Source organism: Aotus nancymaae, unplaced genomic scaffold (genome assembly GCF_030222135.1).
Source record: "Aotus nancymaae isolate 86718 unplaced genomic scaffold, 86718_ANA_hifiasm-v0.15.2.pri h1tg000079l, whole genome shotgun sequence".
In the NCBI taxonomy this organism is placed as follows: domain Eukaryota; kingdom Metazoa; phylum Chordata; class Mammalia; order Primates; family Aotidae; genus Aotus; species Aotus nancymaae.
The window spans coordinates 763,323-790,663 of record NW_026988494.1 but is presented as its reverse complement, the minus strand read 5'-3'; the positions used below and the strand labels follow the sequence as shown (position 1 = coordinate 790,663).

The 27,341-nt window shown below is 44.5% G+C and overlaps 1 protein-coding gene across 3 annotated transcripts in view; it reads left to right on the top strand.

Annotated features, from left to right (window-relative positions):
- Positions 1-27,341, top strand: part of TACC1 (transforming acidic coiled-coil containing protein 1) — a 127,288-nt gene that overhangs the window by 6,001 nt on the left and 93,946 nt on the right. The window contains exon 1 of one of the 3 annotated variants that reach the window (XM_064368689.1): positions 22,487-22,569. The exons of the other annotated variants lie outside the window; for them this stretch is intronic. Within the exon in view, the coding sequence (XP_064224759.1) occupies positions 22,493-22,569 (77 nt within the window). The 5' untranslated portion in view covers positions 22,487-22,492. Of the gene's footprint in view, positions 1-22,486; positions 22,570-27,341 lie in introns of those variants that run through there. 3 annotated transcript variants of the gene reach the window in all.

Below are 27,341 nucleotides of genomic sequence, written 5' to 3'. Positions count from 1 at the left end.
ACACAGAAGCTGGCGGACAGAGCCATAACTCTTGCAGCATGGGCACAGTGCTAGTCTGGGCAAAACACGCTTAGGCATTTTGGAGAGCAGAGTGTGGAAGATTCAGAGGGCGCTGGGCAGGAGATGTGTGGCATAAGTGCGTCTGAGCAAGGAAACGGTGCAGGCAGCTCCAGGTGGGGGTAAAATTTTGAAGCAAGTTGCCTTCTTCACCTTTCTCTGTGCACTCCCAAAGGCCTCCCCGCTCATCCCAGGGCACTCAAGATATTGGGGACATCTTTTTCCTTTTTCCAGGGATCTCAGTCACGCTCTAACAAGACAGAGACGATCCCAGCTGTGGATTCCCACCAAGCCCCGCTCTGCAATAAATACCCTCCGTCTCTCATATCCAGAATTGATCCTCTTATTTATTTATTTATTTGGTCCATCAGAACCCCCTCTAACCAGCACTCGATGTTTAGGAAACTGCTTGAAAGTAATTAACAAATGAATTCATACACTGGTGCGGCTCTCTTGGGGGACTTCTAGGCTTCAGTGCGATAGTGATTAGGGGAGATGGACTTAGGGCAGGGAGACTCCCAGGAAACCCCTGGCCACATGACACTGTGATTATCTGTCCCCTGGTGGGAATGGCACTCTCCTTTCTAATGGTCTGAGGTCTGGACTGCAGGCTTTTGCCGTCTTCCTTTATATAGAGAGGCTGCTTACCTGAATTTTCAGAACAATTCATAGCACCAGCTCAACACAGGCAGCACCCGGCAGCAGTGGGAAGTGGATGTGATGCTCTTCCTGGGTGCCCAGAGCCCTCTCCCCCGTCCTTCCTTCCTCACCTCCAGGAAAGCCTCGAGGCTCTTAATTCACCGGACAACCTTAAAACACACACTGCCCAAGTGTGGGCGTGTTTATAAGAAGAATCAAATTATTTTGCTGGAAACAAGAGGACAATGGAATTTAGGAATCAGCAGTTCAGGGAGAGTTTTTTAAAATGTTGGAATACGGATCCCCCTTAGACATCCCTGCCCCAAATAATGCACTGTAAACCATTCTCATTCATGGTCCACCTCATTGTGCAGGGTCCTAGTTTAATAAGTAAGGGGAATTGGGGAAAGGAAGGAAAAGCTGTTGCTCATCCCAGGCCACCAAAGATACTGGGGATGGCAGAGAGGGGAGAGCTTCCACACCTTCTCACTCTCAGTCTTCTAGAGGCAATGCAGATACCTTCTTTAGCCTCAGCTTTTTTTTTTTTTTTTTTTTTTTTTTGAGTCAGAGTCTCACTCTTGTCACCCAGGCTGGAGTGCAGTGGTGCGATCTCAGCTCACTGCAACCTCCGCCTCACAGGTTCAAGCAATTCTGCCTCAGCCGCCCATGTAGCTGGGATTACAGGAGCCCGCCACCATGCATGGCTTATTTTTGTAGTTTTGGTAGAGACGGGGTTTCACCATGTTGGCCAGGCTGGTCTTGAACTTCTGACCTCAGGGGATCCGCCCTCCTTGGCCTTCCAAAGTGCTGAGATTACAGGCGTGAGCCACGGTGCCCGGCCATCAGCCTGAATTTTTAAAAGGAGGTCCCAGACAGATACAAGAATAAAGGAGGAGCTGAAAAAGCAAACACAGCCCAGAACACAATGCCCCACGGTGGCAGGGAGGGCTTGGTATGTTTATTGGTCAACGAGGGACCCTCCTGGCCCTTGGAATTTTCCACAGTTTGACTTTCTGGCTAATCATCACCATCTGCGTGGCTCTGGCAGCGAGGCTTTGCTTGGCCTGCCGGGCCTGGCAGTCGAGTTGCTGGCCAGCCTAAGGGCTGCACCAGCCGAGCTGGCTGTGAGGCCCCCTCGAGTTTCCTGCGGGAACAAGCAGGGTGCCTGTGGCCGGTTGATGCAGCCCGTGGAGGAGTGGCTTGCCCTATGCCTGTCTCTTGTTTCTCGCGGTTGGCTCTCCAGGGCCGGTCTGGTTTTCAGAGTCTCATGTTTCCTTTCTAGCACGCCTGTGTGTGCTGGCATACCACGTGAGAACACACCCTGCTCTCTTCCTCAGAGTGGTTGGATTTACAGCAGGCACCGCACGTGCTTGTTCAGATGCAAGGATACGTCATGGAAAAGGGAGGCGTGGATAGATATATCTTAGTCCATACACAGTTGTCAGGACCCGAGGCACACATCAGCAGAGCCTGGGAAAAAGCACGAGACCTGCTTCTAGAATCATAAGCACCAGAGGTGAAGTGGATCTTACTCTCTATTGGAAACCCTTCATTTCACAGCTTTGCAAAATGAGGCTCAGAGAGGTGGGGAGTTGGCCAGGGTCCCAGAGCAAGATGCAGGGGTCTTTTTTTTTTTTTTTTTGAGACAGTCTTGCTCTGTCACCAGGCTAGATTGTAGTCGTGAAATCTCAGCTCACTGCAACCTCTGCCTCCATGGTTCAAGCGATTCTCCTGCCTCAGCCTCCCTAGTAGCTGGGACTACAGGCGTGTGCCACCACATCCGGCTGATTTTTGTATTTTTAGTAGAGACAAGGTTTCACCATGTTGGCCAGGCTGGTCTCGAACTCCTGACCTCAGGTGATCTGCCTGCCTTGGCCTCCCAAAGTGCTGGGATTATAGGTGTGAGCCACCGTGCCCAGATGTCCTTCTATTTTTTGAAACCAAATTGATCACGTGGAGAGTCTTGAGAGAGAACTAAAGTTACATTGGTTCTGGATTTTTCTATTTGGCCTTAGAAATCAATCTCCACCTTTTCCTACCCATACTGTGCCTGGGAAGCTGACCAGACTGGAGCCCTTATATCTTCCAGGTAGATTTAGCTGGGAGGGCACCTTCAGGTAGATTCAAAGGGAGGGGAGCGTGCCATGGAATATTTAGTTCACTGCTTCCTTTCACACTGCTGCCAAGGGCTGGTGGCGTCCCCTGACTGAAGGCCACGATTCCTGTCAGAAACCGGCCCACTGCACTCAGCTCTCTCCCCTGACCCTTCAGGCCTAAGGCAGTGACAGCATCTTCCACACTGGGCAGCTGTCTCCTATACGTAATAAAGGGACATTTATAAAGGTCAGACCCTCCTCAGACCTTTGTAAATGGTCCCTTTATGAAGCCCTCAAGTCAAAGTGTTACCTGCCGGGATGCTGACTGATAGGATGGATCCTAAGCCACCGGACAAGTGGCTTTGTTTATTAGCATAAAGGAGAAAATTGGTAGGAAAGGAAGATGTTCCTGAAATTTAGGAAGAGGGTGTGTTAGTTTCCTGTGGCTGCTCTAATGAATGACCACGAACTTGGTAGCGCAAAACAGAACAAAACCAGAAATGCATTCTCTCCCAGTTCTGGAGGCCAGAAGTCCAAAATCAGCATCCCTGGGGCCAGTAGGGGTTGACCGGGTGGTACGCCCTCTGGCGGCTCCAGGAGATCATCTGGTCTTTGTCCCTTGCCTCTTCTGGTGTCTGGTGGCTGCCAGCATTCCTTGGCTTGTGGCCATATCCCTTTGATATTGACCCCCGTGGTGATATTGTGTGTATGAAATCTTCCTTTGCTTCTATTGTATAACGATGCTTAGGGTTGTATGTAAGGCCCACCCAGTTGATTCAGGATAGTCTCCCTCTCTCAGAAATCCTTAATTTCATCACATTAGCAAATATAGGAGGATATTTACACATTAGCAAATATAGTAAGATATTTACAAATAATATAACATTGTTCCAGATAAAATAACCTGGCTGGGCACCGTGGCTCATGCCTGTGTGGTAGCTCCCAGTGCTTTGGGAGGTTGAAGCAGGAGGATTGCTTGAGTCTAGGAGTTCGAGACTAGCATGGGCAACACAGTGAGACCCCTGTCTCTACAAAAAAATTAAAAAAAAATTAGCCAGGCATGGTGGCACATGCCTGTAGCCCCAGCTAGTTGGGAGGCTGAGGTGAGAGGATTGCCTGAGCTCAGGAGGTCAAGGCTGCAGTGAGCTATGACTGCACCACTGAACTCCAGCCTGGGCAACAGAGCGCGACTCTGTCTCCAAAATAATATAAAAGAATAAGATAATGATAATCTTTACAAGTTCCAGGGATTAGGACCTGATAAATTTGAGGTCATTATTCAGCCTCCTGCAGAGGGTGAGAGAGGCACACCAGAGTTCCTTCAGTAACCCTCTAATGGCACACATTTATGGATACCCTTACGCTTGACAAAAGAGAGCAGTCTCTGTGGGGAGACATTTCTGAAGATTCTCTTCAGCTCCAAACTCTCTAATTTTCTTATCTTTGTGGCTGGCAGCCAGATATCATTGTGACTGTCCCATTCTGAAGCCAGCTGATTTGTCACCAGGCAAAGCACCTGGAGAAGACAAGGTAATGGGCTGTGATGGGGACATAAACATTGTGGAAGGGCCCAGCATAGGGACATTTATGGTGTGGAAGTCATTTGACTCAAGGGTCGGATCCTAGAGCACAAAAATTGGGAGGCCCTCAGGAATGACCTAGCTCTGTCGCCTCCTTTACCAGGCGGGGAAAATGAGTCCGCGAGTGGGAATTTCCTTACCCACTGCTGGTCAGCGACAAGGCCCGGACTAAAACAGAAGTCTTGGCACTCAATCTAAGGACTTCTTCACCGTGCCTCCCTATCACACCTTCTCACCAACTGGCCTCCTCCCCCGCAGTCTACGAGAATGCTTTGTAGGAGTTCTACCCCCAATAGTTTCAGTTACCGAAAGGCAGGGGAATGTTCTCGATGTCAAGTCTGTGATGCAGCATGAAAGAGGAAACAACACGGGATGGTGGCCTCGCTCAGTGCCACTCACAGTGCCAATCCTCGACGAGATCAGGACACTGGGCTGGAACAGAAAGCCACACGCAGCTTCCTTCATGGAGAAGGTCTTGCTGTGGAGGTTGGGCAGGGGAGCAGCAGTGCTGAGTGAGGCAGCTGGCTTACCTTCTGCCACAGGCTCCTTATCTCAGCACAGGCCAGTGTGATGGTCCCTGGCTGGAGAACACCAGGAAGAGCACTGCCTCACTGCTGCTTGAGCAAACCCACCCTGCAAATAAGGCATAGAGATAGAAGAATACACCACAGAAAACAACAGTCCCTCTGTCCAGATCCCACCTAGACGTTAGAGCTCAGATTGGGAGCCATTCTTTTTTTTTTTTTTTGAGACAGAATTTCGCTTTTGTTGCCTAGACTGGAGTACAATGGTGCAATCTCGGCTCACTGCAACTTCTGCCTCCCGGATTCAAGTGATTCTCCTGCCTCAGCTTCCCGAGTAGCTGGGATTACAAGCACGCACCACCACACCCAACTAATTTTGTATTTTTAGTAGAGATGGGGTTTCTCCATGTTGGTCAGGTTGGTCTCAAACTCTCGACCTGAGGTATCTGCCCACCTTGACCTCTCAATGCACTGGGATTACAGGTGTGAGCCACCACACCCAGCCTGGGTCCTTCTCCAGAGGACAGAAAGCAGGATTGGGCGGTAGCGCCTTCAGGCTGTAATGCAGGAGAAATGAAGTCTCTGCCTGCCCCCTGGGGAGTGCCATAGCAAAGCCTGGCACTCACAGGAGTCGCCTGTTGGGCAGCAGTGGCCAGGACTTTATCCTACTGCCTTGCTCAGTCATTGTCTGGGGGCTGCCAGAGAAGACTGATTTCAGCTCAAGAGAAGAGACAGACTCAGAAGGCACTAACGGCTGGAGGCTCCCAGCTAACCACATTCCTTGAAGCTGGATTGCTAAGTCCTTTCTTGGAGTGAGATCTGAGTACTGTAACTCGAGGTCTGCCAGAAATATCTCTGAGGAGTCCAAGCAGGGGTTGGCTGACCACTGGTCAGGAATCTTGAGCAGAGGATTCCTCCAGCAGGTGGGATTTGGGACCAGATGATCCGATTGCCCGGCCGCCTTCAGCCTGCTTCAATCCAGGTGATCCAGGCATTCAATTCCACACATTCAGCCTACTGTACTCGAGCCTCTGCTTCCCTTCTTGCATTAATTATCTTATGCCCTGCTGTGTCCTAGAAGTAGGCTCAGAACACCTCCTTTTTCCCAGGGACCATTCCTGGAGGGGCAGGGGCAGAGAAGCCAGAAGAAAAAGTCTAGGGCTGCCCACACCTTTTTTTTTTTTTAATTGGAGTCTCGCTCTGTCACTAAGGCTGGAATAGTGGCGCGATCTCAGCGCACTGCAACCTCTGCCTCCTTGAGTCAAGCAGTTCTCCTACCTCAGCCTTGCGAGTAGCTGGGATTACAGGCACACACCATCACGCCCCGCTCATTTCGTATTTTTAGTACAGATGGGTTTCACCATGCTGGTCAGGCTGGTCTCGAACTCCTGACCTCAGGTGATCAGCCCGCCTTGGCCGCCCACCTTTTTAGATCCCAAAAGCTCAAGAAAGCAGTTACAGCATCTATAGCAATATAGATCAAGGAGTGGAACGTGCATAAAAGTTTGTGACTATGGGCAAGAAAATGGAAATATTTCAAGCTAAGACTTCAAAAACCAAATCTTTGTCTGAAATGTCTCCTCCCTGTGGAATCTGCACAAAGCAAAACAACAGCACCCCCTACTGATCTATGCATATACCACACCTGGCCAGGCACCGTCCTTTTAGTTCCTGCCATCTTAACTCTCATTCTTATGGGTGCTCCTGGATTTCCAGCTGCAGGCGCAGAGTCATTTTAGTGCAATTCTGGTCTTTCTCTGCAGGAAGGTGGAAAACGTTCAGACCTCCTGAAGAAAGCATGGCTCTGATGTTTTGTTCTGCCTGTGCTTATTCTTCCTGTATTAACCAGCTTACGGTTAAAAGCCTGCTGTGTTTTGCTGTACCTTGGCAGCTCTCTCTGGCTCGCGAGTATCCTAAGGTCACTATGTGGCCTCTAAGGATAGTCTTGACTTCTAAGCCAAAAGAACCTTTTATTTTACTTTGTCTGTCTTCAGAGATTTCCTTTGAATGTTTGCTTCTGTTCTGCAGCATTTTCAGGCTCCATAGACCTTGATTGTTTTGCTCAGCCAGAGAACAGTAGCATTTTAAAAAATATTCATGCTGCTTTTTTTTTTCTTGAGACGGAGTCACCCCCTTTCACCCAGGCTAGAGTACAGTGGCATGATCTCTGCTCATTACAACCTCCACCTCCCAGATTCAAGCAATTCTCCTGCCTCCGCCTCCCAGGTGTGTAGGATTATAGGTGGCCACCACCATGCCAAGCTAATTTTTTTGCATTTTTAGTAGAGATGAGGTTTAACCATGTTGGCCAGGCTGGTCTCGAACTCCTGACCTCAGGTGATCTGCCTGCCTTGGCCTCCCAAAGCGCTGGGATTTTTTACACAGTGAACCATCCATACTGATTTTAATTCTGAAAGCTCACAAATTGAAGAGCTTCTTTGAACCCTGGCCCTCAGGATTCTGGCCAGTCTCCTGGTTTTTCTGTCTGCTTTGTCATTTCTCGGTGGAATGACTGAAGCCAGAACCTGCTGGGTTAGTGAATGGAAATAAAGTATTGGTGGATGAACTCTTCCTGCCCTGCCCTTCCAAGACTAGACTGTGGGATTGGGATCCACAATTCAATACCCAAACACTGCACCAGCTCACGACTGCAAAATTAGAGGAGACCCAAAAAATACAGAGTCAATATTCCAAGAAGACACTTGCGGTTACTGGGTTCAATATGTTTAAGTTATAGGTAGACTCTGTCTCTGCAAACACTGCCAGGGGCATACAAAATGCATGCTTTAAAAAAAAATCAATAAAAATGGCAGAAAGGGCACACTGTCCCTGAACCATTATGTAGGAAAGGAAATGACAAGTGAATAGAGTACAAAACAAAGCAAGTTTATAAAAACAAATGCTTTTATTTCGCTCCCTGAAAATACAGACTGAAGTTGTATACTTGGCAGCTGCTTCCACAGCAGGGACGCAGGGTCACGGGTCTGAATCACGAGGTCTCTTCTGGAAACCACCCACCTATTATAGGTGACAGTTGTACCACCTTGAAATGGAGGGACAAAGACTTTTTTTTTTTGCCAGAATTCGGCATTGCTAGCACAAAGTGTTAGAAAACAGTGACACACAGAGTGGCTGGTAGAACTGCAGAGAAATTTCTGAGAATGAGCCTTAGGCAAAAGGTATTTGGCTGGAAACTTGCGCTGAAAACTTACCTTACAATTAAGCATGTGACTCTCACCTGACTTAATTATCTTCCCGTCCCAAGGGTTCCAAAGCCAGAGAAAGGTCCTGGTCTTGATTGCTGGTATGTTGACTCTTCCAGGTACACTGAGATCAAAGGCAAAGACAAACCATCAAAGATAATTCTTTTCTTTGACAGTGAATATACCTGGGATGGATTTTAAAGTAAACATTTTTATTTTCTAGTGAAAAATAACAGATATGTAATCTTTGTATTTGGATTAAGTGTGAATGAAGGAAATTATCACTGAGGAAAGAACAAAGGACTGGGTGGGGGTGGCGAAAGCTGAGTCCAGGTTCTGGCTTTGCTACTAACTATAACCCTGGGCAAGTCTTTACTTCTGCTGCATAGAATGTATTTACTTACTTTACTTACTTCTTTTGTTTGTTTGTTTGTTTGTTTGTTTGCGATGGAGTTTCACTCTGTCGCCCAGGCTGGAGTGCACTGGCACGATCTTGGCTCACTGCAACCTCCAACTCCCTGGTTCAGGCTGTTCTCCTGCCTCAGCCTCCCGAGTAGCTGAGATTACAGGCACAAGCCACCACACCCAGCTAATTTTTTAATTTTTTTAGTAGAGACAGGGTTTCACCATGTTGGCCGGGATGGTCTCAGTCTCATGACTTTGTGATCTGCCTGCCTTGGCCTCCCAAAGTGCTGGGATTACAGGCGCCAGCCACTGCCTGTATTTTTTTGTATTTTTACTAGATTTTTGTATTTTTTACTAGATTTTGTATTTTTTGCTAGATTGTAATTTTTGTATTTTTACTACAGACAGGGTCTCACCATGTTGCCCAGGTTGGTCTCGAACTCCTGACCTCAAAAGATTCACCCCTTCCTTCTTTCCCTCACTTCCCCACTTCCTCTGTAATTAAAAAAAAAAAAAAAAAAAAAAAAAAAAGACTCACCGCCTTGGCCTCCCAAAGTGCTAGGATTATAGGTGTGAGGCATCACACCCGGCCAACCTACTTCTTTACTTGTGTGAATGAAAGAAGGTGGAACTAGAAGGCCTCTGAGGGCCTTTCCAGCTCTGTTCTGTGAGTCAGTTTCTTAGTTTTGATTTTTCATTGTTTAGGCAGTGCCAAAACAATAATGTGAGGTGGGTTAGGGTTAAGGTACAGATCTGCAAGCGGCTCATCCTGAGGCTGGTAGCAGGGCCCAGAAAACTCTCATCTCATCCATCATTTTTGCAAAGATAAATTCAGAGTAAGACAGACATCAAGGTAGGCATTCAGTATGTATTTGTTGAATGAATGAATAACTCAGGCAGCCTTGAGGAGGAAGAAAAAGGAAACATTCTGCCCGAAGAAATACAAGAGGAAATGTATTTGGGACGGGGATAGATTTGCTTGATAATAATGGCAGTGGCGGGGGGGCACAGTTTTATAGACATTTCATCTGCAGCTGAACTTTAGGCCTGGGCAGTGTTAGAGTTAGGGCTAGTTTACATAGCACTCCTTATCTATAGAGTAGAGTGAAATGATTGCTGGCAAGGCTGCTAGGAAATACAGTTCTTCCAGGTACTGGTGGCCTGACTACAAGATAATGGAACTCTTTTTCTCCCCAATTTAATGAGTATTAATTAGGATTTGAGCTGGATGAGTCTTATAGAAACTCAAAATAATAGTGACTAAATGATATATACATTTATTTTTCTCTCACATAAAAGAAATCTGGGCTGGGCTTAGTGGCTCATGCCTGTAGTCTCAGCTATTTGGGAGGCTAAGGTAAGAGGATCACTTGAGCCCAGGAGTTGGAGGCTGCAGTGAGCTATGATTACACCACTGCACGCCAGCCTGGGTGACAGAGTGAGACCCTGTTCAAACAAAACAAGAGTTCTGGACGAGCAAGCTAGGGCAGGTTCAGAGCCCCATGGTTTCAGGGATTCAGGCTTCTTCAACCTCAGCACATGGCTTGTACTTCAAGATTAATTATGGCTGCATGACGGCTGGTCTGAAGGTAGTGAGCTATCTCAACTGATTGTTCACAGTCAGTTACAGATCAGATTCCTTGTTCTACTCTTTCCCCTCTTCTCACTACTGCACTTGACGGGTCTTGAAAAAATACATATGGCTGCTTGAATTCGGCGATCCCATCAGCATCACAGCCAGCAGGGAAAAGAAAAGACCAGTAAAGGGCTCACCTCCGCATTCCTCATTCATGATACTGCCTGGAAGTTGAACTTGACACTTCTGTTTTCTTTTTTTGTATATTTAGTAGAGACGGGGTTTCACCCTGTTGGCCAGGCTGGTTTCAAACTCCTGACCTCAGGTGATCCACCTGCCTCGGCCTCCCAGAGTGCTGAGATTACAGGCATGAGCCACTGCGCCCAGCATGACACTTCTATTTTCATCCCATTGACTAGAACTTAGTTACATCGGCTGGGTGCAGTGGCTCATGCCTGTAATCCTAGCATTTTGGGAGGCCAAGGCAGGTGGATCACGAGGTCAGGAGTTCAAGACTAGCCTGACTAACATGGTGAAACCCTGTCTCTACTAAAAACACAAAAATTAGCCAGGCATGATGGCACGCACCTGTAATCCCAGCTACTGAGGAGGCTGAGGCAGAAGAATGGCTTGAACTGTGAGGCAGAGGTTGCAGTGAGCCAAGATCGCACCATTGCACTCCAGTCTGGGCAACAGAGCAAGATAAAATAAACAAAAAACAAAAAACACAAAACTTAGTTACATGGCCAAACCTAGGTGTAATGGAGACTGGGAAATGCAGCTTTTATTCGTAATAGCTATGTGCCTAGCTATCAGGATTTGGTTTTGTTTGTTTGTTTTACTTAGAGAGAAAGAAATAACTGATATTAGGAAATAGTAGCTTCTGCCACTTTGAGATATTACAGTCTTATTCCAACCATGTGATAATGTTCCCATTGCTCAATCCTTTTGGTCTGTATCCCTTAAAATTGCCATCAGGGCCCATGGGAATTATTTTCAGTATTCTTTCATTTTGAAAGTAGTCCAAGGCCACGCAGGACAACTGTGATGAGTAAGGGGGGTGATAAAACTGGATATGACCATAAGAATAATATATGAGCTTCTGCTTCTGGGTATTATAGATGATTCTGGGTATTGTGACCATTCCTGCAGAAAATACTCTAAAATCTGGACATGGTACTCAAAGTGACTGCCTGAAGTAGCTGAAGAGGGGATGGAAGTGGATCGCCTCTGCTGTTGTATGTTGGGTTGGAGAACAGGAGGTGAGGAGTCAAATGCACCCGGCTGCGCCTAGGCTATGCGTTCTGGGGAATGAGGAGATCAAGAATGCAGAAAATCAGTGAAGGAATCCAGTAAAGCAAGAGTCAAAGAGGGCATCTGCAGGCCAAATCTCTGATCAAACCCTGACCCACAAACGTGCAAAATATACTCAAAGCGGCTCAGCTAAAGACAAAGGATCTAAGCTCAGACTGGAGCTGCCTCCCAGAAACAGAGCTTGCAATTCAGGCCCAGCAAGAAAATTACCTGCAAAACAAAGGAAAAACAGCACTCATCAGAGAAAAAGAACAGAATCTGGAATCTTCACAATTTAGCATTCATCATACCCAAGATTGAAACCTAAATTATGTAACATATCTTAAAAAACAGGAAAATGGAACACAGTCTCAAGAGAAAAGTCAATCAGATCTGATAAGGAGATGAATAAGATGTTGAAACTTAAAAGGCAAGTGTTTTATTTCTTGTTTTCTGGTGGGGTTTTTTTCTGTTTGTTTTTGTTTTTGAAATGGAGTCTTGCTCTGTTGCCCAGGCTGGAGTGCAGTGACACAGTCTCGGCTCACTGCAGCCTCCGCCTCCCAGGTTCAAGCTATTCTCCTGCCTCAACCTCCCGAGTAGCTGGGATTACAGGCACACACCACCATGCCCAGCTAATTTTTGTAGTTTTAGTAGAGACAGGGTTTCACCATATTGGTCATGCTGGTCTTGAACTCCTGATCTCAGGTGACCGACCTGCCTCGGCCTCCCAAAGTGCTGGGATTACAGGCGAGAGCCATCATACCCAGCCTTGTTTTCTGTTTGTTTTTTGTTTTTGTTTTGAGACAAGGTCTCACTCTGTCACACAGGCTGGAGTGAAGTGGTGCAATCACAGCTTACTGCAGCCTTAAACTCCTGGGCTCAAGCAACCATCTTGCCTCAGCCAGAGTGCTCAGCTAATTTTAAAATATTTTTTGTAGACATAGGGTCTTGCTATGTTGCCCAGGCTGGTCTTAAACTCCTGGCTTCAAGCAATCTTCCCACCTTGGCCTCCCAAACTGCTAGGATTAGAGGTGTAAGCTCTCATGCCCAGCCGGCAAGGGTTTTAAAGTGTTATGTTATTTCGTAGTTTTAAGAGGTTTTATAGCTATCTACAATGAAGTTTAAAAATTAAGAAAAAAAAAAGCTTGTTTTTGATCAATCAAAATCTCAGCTCAGAAATGGGACATTTCATCAGAGAAATAGATACAATAAGGAAGAGATAAGCCGGGCGCGGTGGCTCACGCCTGTAATCCCAGCTCTTGGGGAGGCTGAGGTGGGCGGATCCCTGAGGTCAGGAGTTTGAGACCAGCCTGACCAATATAGTGAAACCCCATCTTAAAAAAAAAAAAAAAAAAAAAGAGTCCACTAGAAAGCCGCCTGTTTTGGTTGCTCTCTTTCTGCTTTCAAAGTTTATATCAGTTTGACAGAGAGGTGCCCTGGAGTGGACTTCTTCACGTTTATTCTACTTGGTGTTTGCCTAATATCTTGTATCTGCAAATCTCTGACTTTTATTACAGCTGGGAGGTGTTTGGTTATTATTTCTTTAAATATTTTTTCTACTTGATTTTCTTCTCTTCTTCTGAGATTTCAATTACATGTCTATGTGATTGTTTGATATCATCAAACAAGTCTCTGAGATTTTGTTCATTATGTTTTAAATCTTTTTCCTCTCTGTTATAAGTAATTTTGATTAATCTACCTGAACATCTACTCTTCCCTTTAACATGTCCACTTGGCTGTTAACTCCGTCTGGTAAATTTTCTATTTAATAAATCATACTTGTCAGCTGTAGAATTTACATGAAGAAGTACATTATCGATTGTAAATGGACTGTGAAAAGTTAAGGTTGAATTTTGTAATTTATAAATCAACTATTAAACATAATGCAGAATAGCTATAAAGCATCAGGAAAATTAAAATAAAATACATCTTAAAATATTAAATAATTTTTAAAGGCAGGAATTAAGAAATGAAGAAACAAATGTCAGAGGAGACAAACAGAAAACAAAATAAAACAAAAATGATAGACTCATATCCAACCATTTCAAAAATTGCATTAAATATTTAGGAGTTAAACACGCCAGTTAAAAGATAGAGATTAATAACTGTTTTTAAATGAATACAAAAACAAGTATCACATATCACCAAAGAAGATACACAGATGCCAAAAAAATTCAAAACATATTTAATAGTATATGTTATTAGGTAATTACAAACTAAAACAACAATGAGATACCACTACACATCTACTAGAGTAGCCAAAAGTCAAAATGCTAACACCACCGAATGCTGGTAAGGACGTGGAAAAACAGGAGCTGTCATTCATTGTTGATGGGAATGCAAAACGGTTTGGCCACTTTGAAAGACAGTTTTGACAGTTTCTTGCAAGACATACTTTCACCATATGATTCAACAATCTTACAGCTGGGTATTTACCCAAATGAGCTGAAAACTTATGTCCACACGAAACCCTGCACATGGATATTTATATCAACTTTATTCGTAATTGCCAAAAGCTGGAAGCAATCAAGATGTCCTTCAGTAGGCAAATGGATAAACTGTGATACATCCAGACAATGGAATATTATTCAGTGTTAAAAAGAAATGAGCTGTCAAGCCATGAAGACATGGAAGAATGTTAAACGTATATATTACTTAAGTGAAAAAAAGCCAGTTTGAAAGGGCTGTGTACTGGATGGGTCTAACTATGTGACGTTCTGGAAAAGGCAAAACTATGAAGACAATAAAAAGATCAGTAGTTGCCAAGGGTTGGGTGGAGGAAGGATGAATAGATGGAACATAGAAGATTTTTAAAGGAGTGAAACGATTCTATATGATACTGTCATGGCGGCTACATGTACATAAATATATTAGACATTTGTCAAAACTCATACAACATATAATACCAAGAGCAAACTCTAAACTATGGACTTTAGATAATAATGACACATCAGTGTAGGTTCATTGATTGTAACAAATGTACCACTCTGGTGTGGGAGGTTGATAGTGGGGAGGCCATATGTGTAGGCTTAGGGGGTGTGTGGGAACTCTTTGTACTTTCATCTCAGTTTAGCTGTGAATCTAAAACTGCTCTAAAAAAAATCCATTTTTAAAAAACAGAAATATAAGCTATGTACAAAGACATACTTTAAATATAAAGACAGAAGGAAACCAAATATAGATGGATAGAAAAAGATATATCATGTAAATAGTAAGCACAAGAAAGCTGGAGTGGCTACATTAGTATCAAATAAAAATAGATTTCTAAAAAAAAAAAAATAGATAAAGAAGGGCACTTAAGAAGGATAAACGGAATAGTTGATCAAGATGACATAAAAATTACAGATTTGTCTGTGCCCATAATAGCCTCAAATTACATAAGGCAAAACCTGACAGAATGAAAGGAAGAAATAGGCAATTAAAATTGGAAATTTTAGTGTCTCTCAGAAGTTGATAACCAACAAAAAAATCAACAAAGACAGAAAATCTGAACATTATCAATCACTTTGACCTAATTCATATTTTTAGAACACTTCACTCAACAACAGCAAAATGTATATTCTTTTCAAGTGCACATGGCATTCTTACCAAGATAGACCATATTCTGGACCATAAAAAAAGTTTTAATAAATATTAAAAAGGTTGAAATCAAATAGTTTGTTCTTTGACCATAATGAAATTAGATTAGAAACCAAGAACAATAAGATAACTAGGAAAACCTCAAACATTTGGAAACTTAAACAAAACACTTGTAAATATTTGTTGAGCTGAAGACGAAATCACAAGAGAGATTGAAAATATTTTGCACTGATGATAATACAAATGCATGTATCAAAATTTGTGCAGTGTTGCCAATATAGCCCTTAGAGGAAAATTTATAGTTTTGAAAGCCTGTAAGAAAGGAGGAAAAGTCTTAAATCAATGATCTTAATTTTCACTATTAAAATATAGACAAAAAGAGCAAATTAAACTCAAAGCAAGAAGAAGGAAAGAAATAATAAAGATAATAAGAGAAATCAATGAATTAGAGAACAGAAAAAAAACAGATAAAAAAATCATTAAAACCAAAAAGTGATCCTTTGAAAAAACAAATAAAATTGATAAATCTCAAGCAACTGGCAAAGAAAAAAAATGAACAATATCAAGAATAAAAGAAGGGACGTTATTACTTTGTAAATTAAAAGAATAACAATTCTTGTTATGAACAACTTTATGACATTAAATGTGTCACAGATGAAATGGACACATTCTGGGAAAGACATAAATTAAAATTTGATCAAAGATGAAATAGAATGCTTGAACAGCGCTGTGTCAGTTAAAGATACCAAATTTATACTTAAAAACTTTCTGACAGAATTCTGGGTTCAGATGTTTTATTGGTGAGTTCTAACAAACATTTATGAAAAAAATAATACCAGTCCTACAAAAACTGTTTGAGAAAATAAAGGAGGAGTCATGATTTTATGATGCCAGTATTATTCTAATTCTACAGCTAGATGAAGAAATCTTAAGAAAAAAAACTACAGTCCAATATCCCTCATGAATATAAATGCAAAAATCCTCAAGAAAATATTAGCAAACCAGAGCCAGCAGCATATAAAAAAGGTTATACGCTGTAATCAAATGGCGATGCAAAGTTGTTTTAACAGCTGACAGTTAATCAATGTAATCCAACAAATTAACTGAATAAAGACAAAAACACAGACACAGTGGTGCAATTTGGCTAACATAGCACTTAGAGGGAAATTCATAGTTTTGAAAGCCTATAAGAAGTCGGTAAAAGGTCTTGCAGTCCTAGCTACTTGGGAGGCTGAGGCAGGAGGATCACTGGAGACCAGGAGTTCAAGGCTGAACTATTATTGCACCTGTGAATAGCCACTGCACTCCAGCCTGGTCAACATAGCAAGATCCTGTCTTTTAAAGAAAAAAAAGGAAGAAAGTGGAACAATATAGTAAGTTCAATAGGTGCAGCAATAGCATTTGTCAAAATTCAATACGTTTTTTATCAGTAAAAAACACTTTCAGCAAATTAGGAATAAATTAAAACTTCTTCATCCTGATTAAGGGCATTTACAAAATCTGTCAGCTAATATCCCACTAAAATGTGAAAAATCAATGCTCTATTCCTAAGATCAGGTAGGATGTTGGCTCTCACCATTTTTATTTAACTTAAATTGTATAGGAGTGCCTAGTCAGTGCAGCAAAGCAAGGGAAGAATAAGGTATACATGTTAGAAAGGAATAAGTAAAATTGTCCTTATGTACAAGTGACATTGTATAGAAAACCCCAAGAAACCCACAAAAAAGCTATTAGAGGTAATAAGTAAATTTAACAAGGTTGCAGGATACAATATACAAAAATCAATTCTATTTCACATACTAGCAACTAACATTTAGAAAGTTAAATTATAAGACACTTTGTTTACAATGGCATAAAATATTTAGTGAAAGACATGTATGACCTGTAGGCTGAAAACTATAAAATATGATAGAAAATTAAAGAAGATCTACATAAATGAAGAGCTATACCATGTTAATGGATTGAAAGTCTCCATATTGTGAAGCTAGCAATCCTTTTTGAATTATTCAATAAATTCAATTCAATTCACATGAAAATCCTAACAGTTTTTTTTTGAAAAAAATTTACAAAAGCATTTTAAATTTTATATGAAACGTCAAAGGACCTAGAATAGCCACATCATTTTGAAAGAAGAGAACGATACTGGAACACATAAACTACCTGATTTCAAGAACAACATGACTCTGAAGGAATGAACCAGTTTTATTCTTTGATCTATAAATTGGCATTTAAATAGTTTCCAAATGAGGAGAGATGGGTAGCTCTGAGATAAGCATGTGACTTCCCAAGGTGGCTGGTTTGAAGGGTAATTCTCCTTTGGCATGATTGCTAGGGGAAAAAAGAAATCCATGTTGAACATAACGTTTGTAATCAAGACAACTGGATTTAAATAGTGGATACGTCCTTTAGCTCTCTAAAACTGACTTTCTTGATCTTAAAATGAGATGTGCAGTCTAAGGATTAAGGCAATAAAGTATAGAGGCTAAGCCCTGTGCTGTAGCGCTGGAGATATCTTACCTGGGTTTGAATCTAGCTTTGCCATTTTCTAGCTGTGTGGCCTTGGGTATGTTTAACCTCACTATGCTTCATCTTGCTCATTTGTACAGGCACCGCTCGTTTTACTGCATTTCACTTTATTGCACTTCGCATATATTGCATTTCTTACAAATTGAAAGTTTTTGGCAGCCTCGTGTTGGATAAGTCTATTGGTGCCATTTTTCTAACAGCATGGACTCACTCCATGTCTCTGTGTCAGCATTTTTTTTTTAGCAATAAAGTATTTTTAAAATCAAGGAATGTACATTTTGTAAACATAACGCTATTGCACACTTAGACTATCATATAGTGTAAACATAACTTTAATGTGCACCAAGAAACCAAAAATTTTATGTGATTCACTATATTGCAATATTATCACTTTATTGCAGTGGTCTGTAATGGAACCTGCAGTATTTCTGAAGTATGACTGCAAACTGAGAATACTCAAAGTGCCTAGCTATAGGGTTGCGGTGAACAGCAAATGAGTTAATAAATCTAAAGCATTTATAACAGAATCTGGCACATAAAAAGTGCTCCATACGTATTGCCCACTGTTATTTTTTTCCCCAGTGCTATGAGACCTGAATGTGGTTACTTTTGTTAACCACCAAGCCTAGTCCCTGCTATCCAACAAATTGTTAGTGCCCATCCCTCTGCAGAGCATGAGCAGCATTCTGGAGATAGAGTTTGACACTGAAGGATGTATTTTGCAATCTTATGGACAATCTCGAGTTTCAACGGCTTAAATTTTCTTCCCTTGCTATTTTTCCAACGTTTAAAAAATACCTTCTTGGCCGGGCACAGTGGCTCACACCTGTAATCCCAGCACTTTGGGAGGCCAAGGCGGGTGGAATATTTGAGGTCAGGAGTTCGAGACCAGCCTGGCCAACGTGGTGAAACCCAATCTCTACTAAAAATACAAAAATTAGCCTGGCATGGTGGTGGGCGCCTGTACTCCCAGCTACTTGGGAGTCTGAAGCAGGAGAATTTCTTGAACCCTGGAGGTGGAGGTTGTAGTGAGCCGAGATCGCACTACACTCCAGCCTGGGCAACAGAGTGAGACTCAGTCTCAAAACAAAACAAAACAAAACAAAAAACAAAAATACCTTATTGACAGAATTGTAATGCGCAAATGGAAACCTTAACCATGGACATCAAACTCTACCCTGCCTGGACTCCATCACAGGCCATGTGTCCAGCTGGTCATGTATTCAGAAGCCCACTGACTCAGAGACTAAAACACAAGGGCTGCCTCCCTCCCTCTCTTTTCATTCTCCTCCTCCTCCTTCTTGTGTCACAGTTAGGTGTAAATTACAGGGCACCAAAACATGAAGGCTTTATTCTGTTTATGTTCTGCATCAAATGCAATACCAAGTAGTGTCCAGCTAGGATCCTCCTGCTGTCTGCTTGAAGGAAAACTCCTCAGTTCTGTGAACGGTTCTGAGCCCCAGAATTGGTATTATGAAATTTCTCAGCCGTTGGAGACAGAGAACAGCCTGGTTGCCCATAACTTACAGCTGGCCTCTGAGTGTACCATTTTAGAACCACACCAAGGGAGGGGACGTGTTTCCATTTCTTTAGTAACTTTCATCAGAGCAGAAACTGTGATTGCACAATAACAATTCAGTATCATCACTGGGGATGCTGAAATGTTTGTTTTGTTTTTGGGAGACAGAGTCTCGCTGTGTTGCCCAGACTGCAGTGCAGTGGTGTGATCACAGCTCATTGCCACTTCGATTTCCGGGCTCAAGTGATCCTCCTACCTCACCCTCCTAATTGTGACTGCAGGTGAGCCCCACCAGGCTCAACCAATTTATTTTTTATTTTTGGTAGAGACGAGGGACTCGCTATGTTGCCCAGGCTAGTCTCGAACTTCTGGGCTCAAGAGATCCTCCCCGCTTGGCCTATCAAAGTGTTGGGATTACAGGTGTGAGCCACCATGTCCGGCCTTTTGTTTTTAACTGAAATATAAAAAGCAAGGAAGAGTTTAAACCCAGGGACATTAATCACAGGAACTGCAGACATCCCACAGTCTATACCTTTTTTGGAGATCTGCAGACAGGCTCTGGGATGGAGAAACATATCCTGGTTCTGCTTCCATGAGAAGGGCAAAGCTATATGCTGTGCAGTAAGCAGTGTCTGGGGATCTCTGGTCTGTCTTGGACATTTTTTCCTGAAAAGCCCTAATAAGTTTATTTCCCAAAGACAACACTTCCCTTCACTGTGTTCACCCGGCCTGGCCCAAAGCCCCAGCTGCCATGTCAGTCAGGGCAGCAAACCCAGTAAGCAACATAAAGCCAAACCAGTCAACACACAAGCATCTTTGCAGAGATGCCCTTTGGGTCCCAGATGTTTAATCTTTCACATTGTTTCACAGAGTTCCTGTTTCTCTTGTCTCAATTTCTCTGCAACACAAGAGGGTGTGGGCTTCCCTTCCCTCCCCTCCTCTCCCCTCCCCTCCCCCCCCCACTCCTCTTCCTCTCTCCTTCTCTCCTCTCCTTCTCCCTTTTCTTCGTCAGAGTCTAACTTTGTTGCCAAGGGTGGAGTCCAGTGGTGCAATCTCAGTTCACTATAACCTCTGCTTCCCGGGTTCAAACAATTTTCATATCTCAGCTTCCTGAATAGCTGGGATTACAGGCACGCATCACCAGGCTCAGCTAATGGAGTTTCGCCATGTTGGCCAGGCTGGTCTCAAACTCCTGACCTCAAGTGCTGCCCACCTTAGCCTCCCAAAGTGCTGGTATTACAGGTGTGAGCCACCACACCCGGCCTTTTTCCTTTACTTTCAACCATGTTAGTGGTGCCACCCTGTGCCTTTCTGCACTGACAGTAGCAAGAGTCTTCGCGGCAGCCCATCTTGTCTACCAGAGAAGGAAAACATTCCCATTTCCACCCTCCTCTCCTGCCGCTCCCCCTCCTGTCTTCCCTTGGAATGACCGACTGAGAATAAAGACCTTTCTCACTAGGAGAGGCTGAGTGTTCCTCTGAAGGGAATTGCAGCTCTGACAGGGTCATGTTTGCCTTCTCAATGACACTTCAATCACATTGCCATAGTGTTCCAAACAGACTGTGGGAAGAATTTGAACTTCAAAGAAAAATTATCTCAGGAGTTCAAGGCTGCAGCGAGCTAAGATCATGCCACTGCACTCTAGTCTGGGTAACAGAGCAAGACCCTGTCTCTAAAAAAAAAATCCGACAAGAGTCAACTTTTCTTTAGTTATCTGAAATTCCTCATGCAAAAATCTGAATTCCAGTCTCATTCTACTTTTACTAATTGTTTATTTTTCCACTTCAAAATACTCTGTTTGTGTCTACCATATGTCAACATTCTGGACCCTGGGAACTTTCTGGCTAAGTAGACTGAAGATAATTTATAAACAGATAGTCAAAATCTGATACATAAAAGAGAAATCTGTTATAAATATATATCTCCAATATGCATTTTCTGATTCTTTCTGGAACAACTAAAATGTCGTCACATATATTTTTATTCCCCTATAGCTTCAAGAATGAAGTTAATGTGCACAATTGTGTATGCTTCCTCACTGACTCATTCATTCATTAGGCAAATAGTTATTGTATATAAACCATGAGCCAGGCACTGTGCTGGGCACTAAGCTAGAATACAGAGATAAGAAGCATTCCTGGCTGGGTGTGGTGGCTCACATGTGTAATTCCAGCGCTTTGAGAGGCCAAAGCAGGAGGATCACTTGAGACCAACCTGGACAACATAGTGAGACCCTGTCTCTAAAAAGAAAAAAAAAAAAAAAAAAGGGTGTGGTGGCATGCACCTGTGCTCCCAGCTGCTGAGAAGGCTGAGGCAGGAGGGCTGCCTGAGTCCAGGAATTCAAGGTTGCAGTGAGCTATGATCACATCACTGCACTCCAGCCTGGGCAACAGAAAGAGACACGGTCTTTCAAAACAACAACAGGGTGTTCCTGCCTTTAAAGAACTTATATTCTAGTGAAAGACAAGTGAAGAGATAATTATTATTATTATTATTATTATTGAGATGGAGTTTCACTCTTATTGCCCAGGCTGGAGTGCAGTGACGCGATCTTGCAGCATTTTGGGAGGCCTAGGCGGGTGGATTACCTGAGGTCAGGAGTTCGAGACCAGCCTAACATGGTGAGGCGGGAATGGTGACGAAGGGCATGAGATGCTGAAACGGGAGTTGCTAGGTGTAGCTGGGTCACAGATGAGATGACAGGGATAGGTGTGTGTTTGTTTTTTCCTTCCGACAGAGTTTGGAGGAACACTCATTGCTTGGTTGTCAGAGCCTAAAGGGACATTAAGAGCTAAAGATGAACATACTCCCTTATTTTATAGACAAAGGAAACAAGATTAAGAGAGGGTGAAATAACTTGTTTCAAGTTATTCAGCTAGTTGGAAGCAAAACCAGAATGCATCCAGTGTTCTGTGCAACGCAGTCCAGGCTTCCCTCCCGTCCCAGGAGGCAGAAGCGGTTTGGGGAAAAGGTCCCCCGACCCTGGCACACACCGCCCCCTCCTGCTGCTTCTCTGAACAGCTGCTCCAGGGGCCTCTTCCCGCCGCTTCCCTTCCAGCCCCGGACCCAGAGGGCGGAGAGGGCGACGTCCGCAGTGCGCGGGGACCGGGGGCACCCGCAGGCCTCGCGCCCTCCACCTGCTGCCCCGTGCGGCCGAGGGGCTCCCTTGCCGGGCGAGGAGGCGCCGCTGCCCGGGCTCCTCGCAGCCCCGCGCGCCCCGGGCGCTCCCCGGGCGCTCCCCAGCTCCAGGCGGCGGCCCCCGCGAGGCCCTGCAACCCGCGGAGAAGTTGGCGGCGTCTGAAGCCACCTCCTTCCCCGTCTTTCCCAGCGGCTGGGACCCTATGGCCGGGCGCCCCACCCCGCCCACCCTCGCCCCACCCCGCCCACCCTCGCCCCACCCTTCCTCCCGCCCCGCTGCCTCCCCGCCCAGGGTCGGGGCAGAGCCGCCCGCCGCCCAGCACTGGCGGGTGCAGCCCGGGCGCCAAGTTCCGCGCCATGGGAGGCTCCCACTCTCAGACCCCGAGGGGCCAGGAACCCGCCGGGGAGAGGTCCCCGAGACCCACGGAGACCGCGTGAGTCCCAGAGCCCTGTCCGGGGGCCGCCTTTGGGGGTTTGCGTGCCAGCCATGGATGGAGCGCGCGGGGCCGGTCCCAGAAAGGCTGGGAAGGCGGAGTACCCGCTCGCGGCTGCGGGACACGAGCGCTCCGGGTTTGGCCTGCGGGGCCCCGGGGACGTCCGGCTGGGAGAGACCCCCAGTACCCCACCGCGACCGGATCGCGTCCGGGCGGGACTCTGGTCCTGGTCCCGTCCACGCTGCACCGGCGAGATAAGGGTACCCCGAGTTTTTCTGGCCTCGTCCAAGCAGAAAACGCACGTGTCCTAAAGAGCTCTGAAACGTTCAAAAGACAGTTATTTGCAGGGAGGTGAAACCATGAGAGAGGCCCTCGAGTCTCTAAACGCAGCTCATGCTGGCCCTCGGGGTCCAGGAATTTCGACGCCGTCCTTGCTGCTTGCAAGAACTCCCTCTCTTGTTTGCTCCAAGGGCTTCATGATGATCTCAGAGGGAAAAAAAAAAGGGCTGTATTGTAGCCGCGGCAATTAGGCTTTTGTTCTGGGACAGCAACAATTGGGGACACCGAGTACTGTAATGCAAGCAGTGAAGGGAAAGTTTTAGAGAACGTGACTCGGAGCAAGCCCACTGTTTGGAAGATGGCCATGCTTATTGACAGAGAGGGGATAACGATTTATTTGGAAACCCAAATAGTCTTTAAGTATTTGATTAATTTTTTTTTTTAGAATGCATGCGTGTCTTGGAATTGTGGCAATGACAAGGAGTCCATACTCCTTATTTTAATGCAGCCAGAGTCGAAGTTATTTAGTTTGAGAAAGATACTCTTAACCATCACAAAAGCAGCCTGGACCGTCGAAGGGCTTTTAAATCATCTTTTCAAGACAAAGTAGCTTTTGGAATATCCAAATGTTAATTGTGGCTCCTAATGTTTACTGGTGATCACAAATCTAAACTTACTTCAGGCAGCTTATTAATAAGAATAGCTGAAGCCAGGCGGTTGTGGCTCAGGCCTGTAAGCCCAGCACTTTGGGAGCCGAGGCGGGCGGATCACTTGAGGTCAGGAGTTCAAGACTGGCTTGGCCAACATGGTGAAAGCCCTGTCTCTCCTACAAATACAAAAATTAGCCTGGCATGGTGACGCGAGCCTGTAGTGCCAGCTACTTGGGAGGCTGAGGCAGGAAAATCGCTCGAACCCGGGAGAAGGAGGTTGTGGTGAGCTGAGATTGCACCACTGCACTCCAGCCTGAGCAACAGAGGGAGACTTTGTCTCAAAAAAAAAAAAAAAAAGAAAAGAATAGCTGAGATTTACTGAGCACATGACATGTGCAAAACACTTCTAAATGCACCACGTTATTTAACCCCCAAGAGCACTGAGTTATTACTGTTCTTGTTACTCTCTTCATTTTACTGGTGAGGGAACTGAAGCACAGAAAGATCAAGTAACTTGTCCTAGGTCACACAACTAGAAAGTGGTGGACCCCAGACTGCCTAACTCCAGAGCTCATGCTGCAGCCGCCTTCCACCTAAGACTTGGAACTATCCTAGGAAACAATCAAAATTTGTCTCAACTGGCAGAGCACACCCTCCTTTTTCCTTTTTTTTTTTTTAGACAGAGTTTCGCTCTTGTTACCCAGGCTGGAGTGCAATGGCGCGCGATCTCGGCTCACCGCAACCTCCGCCTCCTGGGTTCAGGCAATTCTCCCGCCTCAGCCTCCTGAGTAGCTGGGATTACATCCTTTTTCCTTTAATTTTCTTTGAATAAGGAGGAAATCTGCAATAGCAGTGCTTAATAGACAATATGACAAAATTGCCAGAGTCAATTTAACTTTCTTTTTTTTTTTTAGATGGAGTCTTGCTCTGTCTCCAGGCTGAGTATAAGGGGACCCCGAGTTTTTCTGGCCTCGTCCAAGCAGAAAACGCATGTGTCCTAAAGAGCTCTGAAATGTTCAAAAGACAGTTATTTGCAGGGAGGTGAAACCATGAGAGAGGCCCTCGAGTCTCTAAACGCAGCTCATGCTGGCCCTCGGGGTCCAGGAATTTTGACGCAGTGGCGCGATCTCGGCTCACTGCGACCTCTGTCTCCTGGGTTCAAGCGATTCCCCTGCCTCAGCCTCCTGAGCATCTGGGACTACAGGCGCACACCACCAGCCTGGCTAATTTTTGTGTATTTTAATAGAGACAGGATTTCACCATGGCCAGGATGGTCTCCATCTCGTGACCTCATGATCCACCCACGCTGACTCCCCAAAGTGCTGGGATTACAGGTGTGAGCCACTGCGCCTGGCCAATTTAACTTTCAAAAAACAAACATGAGAGGCAATATAACATTGAGATGAAGTTAAGAGTTTTGGAGGCAAATAGCCATGAGTTTAATTTCTAGGTGCTGCTCCTTAATGCTGGAGATCTTTTATCTCTTCCTTAACCCCTCTGTGTCTGTTTCCTTGTTTGTGAAACAGGAACGATAACAATATCTACTTCACAGGCTGTTCTGAGGTTGACATAAAGTCATGTATATATGAATAATAAGTTATAGTTTATCTCTGAGCAATGTACTAATTTAGCTGAGGATGAAAGTTGACTATTTTTTGTGAATGTGTGGCCAGGTTTACTGTGTAACTTGCAAGTAAATAATGGAGCCATTCGCTATGGCATGCTGAAGAAATTAACTCAGGATGCGAGGTAGGGTTCAGTTGTTAGGGTGTTAAATTATCAGTTGTTAAATTATCCAGTGGCTTGGCAGTCTACTTGTTTTAACTGTATAATATAAACACGTATAGAAGATCTCTCTCTTCACTGAGGCTCTGCGTGCACCTTGTATATTTTGCAAAGCTTACCTAAAAACGATCAACATGAAAGCCTATCCTTGGTCTTTGCCTCGGAATACAGCCTTTCCCTACTCAAGCGAATACATTAAGCACATAAACACACGCAATCAGTGCTGAGATTACTGGCCTCATCTGCATGTGTAGACTCTGCTCAATGAGGCAGCCTCACAAATCATTTGGCATGCCCAGGTGAAAGACTCTAGAAATGCAAGATTCCAACCTGTAATATACATGAAAAGCAAAAAGGATGCTTTTTATCCAAGTCTTGCCTTGTTCAGATGTCTGAAGCACAAGTCTAAGCCACAAGTCTCTCCAGGATACAAGAAAGTGGGCGATTCATTGTTAATGTCACCCACTACAGACTTCCTGCCGGACATATGGCTGTTGTGGATAACGCTGACCTCAAGGAAGTTCTCCTACTCAGGCTGTAGCCTTTTCAAAATCTATTGTTCTTTTTTTTTAAAAAATATGAAAGTCATATGAGTAATACATTAATGCTGGCATTTGTCTTTTGAGGAAGAAAGTATGTTTCAGAATGTTCACAATTTGTGTTTCAGAATAATTTAATCAGGTACTAAAAGTAACCAGATTAAATCTCTCTTACAAGAGCTCTATTGTGAAATGTAAACAAGTATAGATGTACATGAAAAGAAATGTCTGATTTTTTTTTTTTTTTTTGAGATGGAGTTTCGCTCTTGTTACCCAGGCTGGAGTGCAATGGCACAATCTCGGCTCACCGCAACCTCCACATCCTGGGTTCAGGCAATTCTCCTGCCTTAGCCTCCTGAGTAGCTGGGATTACAGGCACACGCCACCATACCCAGCTACTTTTTTGTATTTTTAGTAGAGACGGGGTTTCACCATGTTGACCAGGATGGTCTCAATCTCTTGACCTCGTGATCCACCCGCCTCGGCCTCCCAAAGTGCTGGGATTACAGGCTTGAGCCACCGCGCCCGGTCCTATTCTAGGAATTTTATAGTTTTAGCTCCTAAGTTTAGGTATTTGATCCACTTTGAGTTTTGTATATGGCATAAAAACAAGAGTCCCACTTCATTCTTTTGCATATGCATCTAGTTTTCACACAACCAATTGTTGAAAAGATTATCCCTTCCCCATTGAATGGTCTTGGCATGATTGTTGAAAATCAGCTGGCCATATATGGGAGAGTATATTTCTGGGCTCTCCATTCTATTACATTGGTTTATATATAATCTATCTTTATGCCAGTACCACACTTTCGATTTTTGTAGTTGTGTAGTTAAGTTTTGAAATCAGGAAGTGTGAGTCTTTCAACTTTGTTCTTTTTCAAGGTCCACTGGCTGTTTGGGTCTCTTGAGGTTTTTTTTGTTTGTTTGTTTTTGTTTTTTTGAGACGGTGTCTTGCTCTGTCACCCAGGCTGGAGTATAGTGGCTCGATCTCGGTTCACTGCAAACTCCACCTCCCGGTTTCAAGCGATTCTCCTGCCTCAGCCTCCCGAGTAGCTGGGATTACAGGCGTGTGCCACCACGCCAGGCAGATTTTTGTATTTTTAGTAGAGACAGGGTTTCACCATGTTGGCCAGGCTGGTCTTGAATTCCTGACCTCAAGTGATCCACCTGCCTCAGCCTCCCAAAGTGTTGAGATTACAGGCGTGAGCCACTGCGTCCAGCAAGGGTCAGCGGTTCTCAGATGAGACCATCAAGCAGTGGGAAGCCCACCATTTCCCAGACAGGAATTGACTCTGGAAGGAATCTTGAAGGTCACGAGTTGCCAGGTGAGGGGAGCTGGGGGAAAGGCAGTCCAGGTGGAGGGGAGCATGTGCAAAGTGGATATAGATTAAGAGATGCATAGGGTGAAATCAGGGGAAGGGTGCGAGGGTCTTTGCACTCCTGGAGCAGGCTACTCTCCAGGAATCTCCATGTGTTCAGCTATCTGGAAGCTCTGAGATCCCTGTCCTTTTGTTTTTAT